Raw genomic sequence first — 8,377 nt, 5'->3', positions numbered from 1 at the left:
ATTATGACAAACAAAATGAGAGTTTAGAATTATATTGCAGTGATAAATTTTGGATTAAATTAGTCATATTATATCTCAATAATTCTTTCTTTAAGAAAATTTGAACGGATTTTAACAATTATACTATGATATGTTTATCAATACATGTATGTTATTATTATTTTTTTTAAGTATTTGTGCTTCAAAGACTCAGCATTTCTCAAACCATCTACAATATATCATATGAAAATTCCTACTACGTACCATTCTTTTCTATTTAGGTTGGAAATGGCTCCTTTTTTTTTTTTCTTTTTGCTTTTTTTATTCTGACCAATTAGGGAGAGGGGATTCGAAAATAGACACACAAGGAGTTGGGCGCTCTACCAACTAAGTTATTAGATAATGTCGGACCGAAAATGGTCCATTTGTTAACGAAAATTAATTTTTGCTGTCAACCTCTAAAAGAATAATGAAAAGTACAAGATTTTCATGCTTTCCAATCAAACAAGGATTGTTCCATCCATTCCAAATTCTAGTACAAGAAGGTTGACATAACATTTCTACACAAAAAAAAGATTACCCTAAAAAACGATTACACTAAAACAAAACTAGGCCACTTGACATAACATTACAACACAGTGAACACATACAAGTCCATGGCTTAATAACAACCTTCCCTTCATTTTTGCTGTGACATCTTGGTCTTTCTCTTCTCCAAAAAGAAGAATCCAAACAATGACACAATAGAGAAAGCAGAGAAGCAAACCGACGCGATATCTAGTGACACGTGACGACCAGAGATTGCCTGTATCTCGAACAAGTTGGCAGTCTTGTCAGCATTCGTTGTCTGACCATAGGCGGCCTCGTGGCCCTCGGAGTTGAGGGCATAGGCCCTTATGAAATAGGTTGCAGTGGGCACATTCTTCTCGACAGTCCAAGTGAAGGAATTGTTTGAAGGGTCATATGGTTTGTCAATGATCTTGAATTGGCAGGTCTTGTCCTTGGCTAGGTTGTCCACTGTTTTCCTCCAGGCTCGGTCCACTTGGCTAATGGGTGCATAGCAGAGCTTCACCTTCACAGTCTTGTAGGTTGAATCTGTCCCAGCTGGGAAGCTCTGGTTATATGACCATGTCACTGTGATTTGGTCCTCCCCAGATTTTAAAACTGCAGGCCAGTTCAAACACAGGAGAAACTTATAAGGATTAAACATTTATCCAAAAAGAAAAATACAAAAAAACCCATTTGAAAAAACCTCCATTTGCATCATTTTTAGGCAAAATGGGTAAATTTTCTAATCTCCAGAGGATAAATATCATGTGGGTTTTGAATCACAGGTATGAGCATAACAAGAGTTGTTTTTTTAGTGTTTTTGGTACAACTTTATTTTGGTCAAATGATTTGTTAACATTAAGCTTCGACAAGGCAATCTATGCAAATCAAGCAGTTTAGTCTTAAACAAGTCTATTTTTAGTTCTTGTAGGGCTTTTATTTTGAAAGAATATACATCTATAGATCTTGACGAGTGAGATAAGACCAAGCACTTCAAAATTCAAATAAAGACTGACAACCGATCAGTTCAGTATAAAAAAGGATAATGAGAGCTAAGGATACCGAGTATTCAAATTCAAATGAAGATGATGAGGTGAATTGATTTCTAAAAATTGTATCGAGCTTGGAAAATGACGGATTGACTCAGATGAGAGAGGGAGAGAAGTGGGATTATACCTTGTCCTGGAGTAGGTGAAGCAGTGATCACAAGAGTCTTTTGAAGAGAGGAGAAGGTGATGATACCATAGCAAATTTCTACCAAACAACAAAGCACAAATACTAAACCCACAACAAATCCACCACTAGTTGCCATTAAGGATCCTTTATAGACTTAGAAAGAAAATCAGCAAAAGTAAAGAAAGTATGTGATCCCAATGTAACAATGAATTGAGAACTGTTACTTTGGGTAGCTTTATATAGAAGTGACAAAAGGTGGACTAGTCCAAGAACCCATAAATAGATGGGGTATTGAGATAAGTCAAAACTCACCCCAAATGGGTGTTTTTAAACATTTTCAAGAGACATTTAATAAAATGTAAAAACAATTCATAAGTTGGCCCTAGAGCATGTTGAGGGGTTGGGATTACATGGGTTTAATTAATTACTAAGAAAAAGACTGGATTGGTAGGGATGCGTTTGGGTTTTAATTTATTCATTGACTTTATTGGATGTATATAAATATTTCTTAAGAGGCATTGAAATTTATGATGTACATGAGAAGATGTTCTTAAGCTCCTTTTTGTCCCCTTGTGAATTGGAAAGAACAAGCAAACAAGAAAATTAGGAGAGCAGGTGTGGAAAAGAATGGAATGAACCTTGAAATCACACAAAAAGAGTATCATTCTTTCGTCCAATTATGTGAAGCCACTTCAGAACATCATGAATGCTACAACTCTATACTATTTAATGTTTTGGTGTGTGTGATAAATTCTCCAATGAAAATTTTTCCTAAAGTTCAATGATGAATTTGGCGGATGGGCTCCACCCACAAAATAAATCAAAAAAGTATGTGGTGAAATGCGTATCTCTCCATTATCTTGTGAATAGGATTCCAATCTCTCTCTTTCATCATTTTTTTTCTCTCCACTCACTTCCATTTTTCTTCCACTCAAATTTTATTAACTTTTTTATAATTTTTTTCTCCTAAATTTTATAAAACTACCAAAACCAGAAGGATCAATCACACGAGAAAAAAAGACATCCAGGATACTAACATGGTGTCCCCGGCCAAACTGCAATATCAGTGGTCAGAAAGTCCTCTCTTCTTCCAAAGCTAAACAGTGCCTCCTCCCCCAACATATATAATAACATGTACAGCCCGTGTAACCAATAAATTTCCAAACTAGAAGCTATATAATTTCGGGTAAATGGATAAGTCTGGGATATAAAATTTGTAATTAGTAAATTTTATTGTCAAAATAAATTCAATTGAGTTATATTTTTAAGTTCAAGTTCGAGATCGGAAGCAAAATTAAAGAGTTGTTCGTAAAGAGTTGTTTGTGAACAATAACTTGACGACTTTGAAAAATTTAAGAACAACACCTTAGGAAGTTTAGTTAGAAAGTAAGGATACTTGCGTGCATATATTGTATGTTTTAAAAAACAAGCGTTGCCAAAAGTTTTCTAAGTGTAAAAGCTTTAAGTTCAGGTCTGGCCAACTTGAATCGGTTCAAGGGCAGCTGAACTGGTTCAAGAGTTAAAGACTTTTTTTTAAATAATAATAAATAAAAAAAACCCTGCCAACTTGAACCGATTCAAGTTCTACAACAGATTTTGGTAACTTTGTTTCCTACTCAGTTTTTACTTCCTATTCTATATAAAAGTTCTCCTCAAACCTTATGCATGAAATTGACTTATTTTTCAAGTACAATTAGGGTTTCAAAAGTCTATTAAGACATATTTTCTCACTTAGGATTGTGTGGCTTTTTGCATTAAAATTATGATTTTCATTAAGAGCCTTTTTGTAAGATTTTTAAGAACATATACACTATATATACACAAGTAATTTAGCGTGTTGTTCAAATCTGGTTGTGTTCAAGTCTATTGAAGATTTTATCTACAACGATTAGGGAAAACATATTTTATTTCTTCAATATTAAATTCAAATTCGAAGAAGAAGAATTTCCGATCACACGTTAAAGGGATCAAGGCACTTGTGGAGTGTTGTTGATCTACCAGCAATCCTTCTACAAGGTTTGAGGCATAAGTTTGAAATCGAGAGCTATTAGACATGAAGTCGCAAAGTCAGGGGTATTCAGTGGATTGAGTTTTGGTAGAGTGAAAGGGTTTGAGTCTGAGTCAATGTTCGGTATACTTTACTTTATACATATGGATCATTTTAGGATTGGGATAGCGCACAAAACCTCGAGATTTTTCAATTGATTTTCTCGTTAAAATCCGGTGTCACTCTAAACTTTACTTGCTTTTAATTTGTGTGTGATTGTTTAAATAACAGATAATTTTAGTATAATAAATTGGATAAAGAAACACGTGATTAATCTCTCTCTAAAATAGTTTTTAAAACTTAACTTTCCATAACTTATTCCACTGCATAAGTCACAACTGGTATCAGAGACAATCTTTACACATTTAGTTGATCTGAGTGGAAAGTTTATTTGTTTTCAAAATTTCTTTCATTATGTCTTATATTTTGAAAAAGGATGGATCTAATCAACGTGGTCCTTTATTCGAATGAGACAATTATAACTTTTGGAAACCAAAGATGAGAGCTTATTTTCAAAATTCACAAGGTAAAGTCTGGGGTATTGTTGGGACAGGCTATACACCTCCGACTAAGGACAAGGAATAGGATGGTAAGACTGTTAACATTTTGAAGGACACCTTCACTTACACTGCTCTTGAGACTAAGTGTAGTGATGCTAATGAAAAAGCTTTGTATATGAAATTATTAATTCTGTTGTTCCATCTGAATATCCTAGAATTTCTTATTGTAAAATTGCTAAAGAAGCTTAGGATATTTTGCAGATTACTCATGAAGGAACATCAAAAGTGAAGAAACCCAAAATTCAGATGCTTTCTCATAAGTTTGGGAATATAGTGATGAAACAAGATGAAACTTTTTCTAAGTTTTATTCTAGTTTTCTTGAAATTATCTCTGAGCTTCGTCACTTAGGCAAAAGAGTTAGTGATAAAAAAAAATAATGAGAAAATCGTTAGGTCTTTACCTAAGAGATTTCAGAATAGGGTAGAAACAATTACGAACATTGGGATTTGTCTAGTGCTAAAGTAGATGGGGTTGTGGGTTCCCTAAAAAATTTTGAGATGCAGATTTTTTGTCAAATTCAAAAAGAGAAGAATATGGCTTTAAAGTCAACTCAAATTGAAAACATTGTTGATGACAATCCTAATGAAGATGTGGCACTCATAACTACACAATTTAATCAGTTTTTGCAAAACAAAAAAACAAAGGAGAAGGAATGTCAATGGGGCTAATCCTCATAATTTGGATAAGGGTTCAACTTTTAAGATGAATGAAAAGAAAGGGGAAGAATCAAAAGAAACTGAACTTGGTTACTGGAATTGTGGTGGCAAAGGTCACACTTCAGTTGTTTGTCCTAGTCCTAAGAAAGATTCAAATGATAAGAATATAGAAAAAGTTATGAAAGTTTTAGTTTTTTAGAATACTACTCCTAGTGATAATGAATCATCTCATGATGATTGCAATGATTTTTCTTTTGTTGTTTTTCTTGATAAAGTTCCTCATGTTGTTACTTTGCCTGATTCTAATATTTCAGACAATGAAGATAGTGAAATCCATGATAAACAGGTTCAAGAGGAAAAGATTGATGAAAAGCAACTAAAAAGAATGTTTGCAGAAACTGTGGAAGTTAAATTTGTTGTCAAAAAGTTGGCAAAAGAACTTATTCAAGCCAAAGAAGAAAGAGATTAACATAAAAAAACAAGTTGATGAAGGTAAATTGAGAATTATTGAAAGCAATTCATTTATCTCTGATCTAAAAAGAAAAGTCAAATCTCTTGAAGGCAAGGTTAGTATAGCTAATTCTATAAAAGATTCTCTTGTTTCTATTATTGAATTTCTTGATATTGAATTGAAGAAATCACAAGAGAAATTGATTGATTTTACATCTGGATGAGTCAAACTAAATAAGATGATAAATATTAGCAAGAATGTAAATGATAAAACATGTTTAGGATTTGTTAAGAGCTCATCTAGTAATCAAGGTAAAACATTTTTTGTGAAACCTGTTAATCAAAACATGCCTAATCTTAAATTGGTTGATTCATTGCATTCTAAAATGTCTTTTGTGCCTAATGTGTTGCATTGCACTTTTTGTGGTAGAACTGGACATAGCCAACATTATTGTTTTTGGAGGAAAAAGAAAAGTTTTTCTGATATTCATTCTCATTGGTTTCATGCTAAGAATAAGGTGCATTCTAAGAAAAGTCAAAATTTTGTTTCACCCAAAAATTCTAAAGTTGAGAATTTGCATGAGAAGAAAGTCAAAACTGAAAAAACCCTTTCAAAAATTATAAGTGAAGACTGTTTGGATCAAAAAAGAAGAGTTAGTCAACTATGTGTCAATTGATTCTAAGAAACTAGTTTCCAATAAGTCATTGGGTACAAAATCCTCAAACTGAATCCTATGAAGGTTGAGTGATCATAGATTGTGATTATTGAAAATATGTTTGCCATTGGATCACTTTTTGCAGTCTAGTGTTTGGTTGTGGTTTGGGAAAGTAATGATCATATTTGTTTCTTGATAACATATGAGAAAAAAAATTTCTATTGAATTTATGATTAGTTTTTGAATGCAAATTGAGACACATGATGATTTGATAAGATAGATTCTTTGTTTGTAATTTATACAATGAAAAATAATTTGATGTGTTTATGTGATTTTCAGATTTGAATCTCTCAAGTCATGTTTACATATGCACTAGTCTATCTCTAAGAAAATGTATTGAAAATCGTTGGAATGTTGACTAGGTTATATTGCCCATAAAAGCTATAAAGGTTATTGTTTTGAAAAAAATAGAGCACGTTTTGAAAAAAAAAAAAAAAATGATGAAAAATTTTCAGCAAGAAAAGAAAAGAAAAGAAAAGAAAAATTTGTTGAAAATCTTTGCAAAAGAAAAGGTTACCTATAGAGTTTGGGTCAAAAGCTTCTATTCGACTTTGAAGTGGAGTTATTTGAGTAAAAAGAAAGGTGGAGACAAATCAAAATAGGGAATTGTTAGAATGAAATTCGTCTTGCCTAGAAAATTGTTCAAAAACAATCTTATCTTGATGTTTTTCGATCCATATGATTTAGACAACGATTGATGAAATTTGATTGAAATGTGGGGTGGTTGGATTAAACAAACACATGAACTTGCTAGATGAATGTCTAAATTTTTCTTTAAAATTTGCAAGTTGAATTTCATGTTGTGATTGCCTTCTAAGAGTCGAAAATTATTGAAATTTCTATCATGCATTTGTGCTCATGGATATACATAAATACTCTAGAAATTTTGGATCATGTGTTGACTTGAAATTAATGGGATTTGTTTTCTCATTATTTTAAATAAATAAAAATTTTAAAAATTTTCAAAAATCCAAAAAGATTTTGTTTTTTAGGTTTTTAGTTTTTTTTTTCTTGCCTTTATTTGATGTAATCAAATAATTTCTAGCGTATGATCATTTTTGTAAGCCGTTTAAATTGTTTTTGGGAAGATTTGAACATATGTTTTTCAAAGGATTCAAGTCTAGAAAACTTGAACTGATTCAGCCTCACTTGAACCGGTTCAAGTGCACAAGGTTGTAATTGAAATTTGGCACTGCCAAACTTGAACCAGTTCAAGACCCTCTGAACCTGTGACCCCACATCTGGGTACTTAAATCATGTCATATGCGTGCTGATGGGTTCATTTTGAACTCACTTTTGCCACACGTTTTTGCTTCCTTCTCTCTCACTTGTGCATCTATATACATACTGTTGGGATTTGTGTGCCATAGCATAACAAATTCTTATTTGGATTGTAAAAGTCATGGTTTCTTATCTGAATATTATTATTAAGGCATTATACAATTGGTGAATGGAATGTTTTATTTTTTCGATTCATTACGGAATTGATTTTGTCCACTTAATTACAAGATATATTTATATATGTATGTAATGGCAATTAATACTAAGTTATAAATTAGTAATCATAAATGGTTCAAAGTCGATAATTATGGATGGACATTTAATTAACTAAGACTTGAACTGAGTCCACGATAGGTTGAGATATATTACGAGAGCCGTCATATGCAATTGCTCTCTATCATAGTCAAGGTTTTTGACTTTCAAGCATGAGAGAAGTATAGACCCTTTTATTAATTAATAATTACTTCGATTTGTTCGACGGATACTTCAGGATCAATAGATCAGCACTTTGGGTAGTTATGTAATTAATAGTTAGAGGGTCATATTCTCAATATTTACATTAGTGCTACTTGTATTTGTTTTGTATTGATTATGGTTGATCACAAATTAAATTCAAAGGCTTTCGTATGTTTTAGACAAAATGTTTTCTATATATTTATTTAGTAAATTATTATTTTTGTCAGACAAATATTTTATTGTGATCAAACCGGAAATAATCAAAGGTAACAAAATAATTATATTAATTATGTTATCGGATTGATGGCTTTATAATCCGATAAATAATTATGCATAGAGGAGTCAAAGTGCAACATTGACTTAGAGGTTATTTACTACTTAATTGGAGTACAATTAATTTCTTTTAGTGGAGTAGAAATTAATTTATGAATTAATTGAATTAGGTCCATGGTTTAATGGACCAGACCAATTACTAATTTATAGTAGCCAAGAAAATAATAAGCCCA

General features: G+C 32.0%; 1 protein-coding gene across 1 annotated transcript; it reads right to left on the bottom strand.

Annotated features, from left to right (window-relative positions):
• Nucleotides 1–472: 472 nt before the first annotated feature.
• On the bottom strand, nucleotides 473–1,989 carry LOC132303784 (high-affinity nitrate transporter 3.1-like). The gene is made up of 2 exons (XM_059801210.1): nucleotides 1,705–1,989; nucleotides 473–1,143 (listed from the first exon to the last, which is right to left on the bottom strand). The coding sequence occupies exons 1-2, from the start codon at nucleotides 1,838–1,840 to the stop codon at nucleotides 659–661; spliced, it is 621 nt and encodes a 206-aa protein (XP_059657193.1). The 5' UTR covers nucleotides 1,841–1,989; the 3' UTR covers nucleotides 473–658.
• Between the last annotated feature and the right edge of the window lie 6,388 nt (nucleotides 1,990–8,377).

This window comes from Cornus florida, unplaced genomic scaffold (assembly GCF_030987335.1).
Source record: "Cornus florida cultivar Cherokee Brave unplaced genomic scaffold, ASM3098733v1 CherokeeBrave_3.0.0_Hap2_Chr04, whole genome shotgun sequence".
Taxonomy (NCBI): Eukaryota; Viridiplantae; Streptophyta; class Magnoliopsida; order Cornales; family Cornaceae; genus Cornus; species Cornus florida.
Note: the sequence above shows the minus strand (reverse complement) of the source record. Positions and strands in the feature narration are given on the sequence as shown.

Coding starts and splice junctions, on each gene's coding strand:
- LOC132303784 (XM_059801210.1), bottom strand. CDS start 1,840: ATGGCAACTAGTGGTGGATTTGTTGTGGGTTTAGTATTTGTGCTTTGT. Junction 1,144..1,704: donor TTCACCTACTCCAGGACAAG/GTATAATCCCAC, acceptor ACTGGCCTGCAG/TTTTAAAATCTGGGGAGGAC.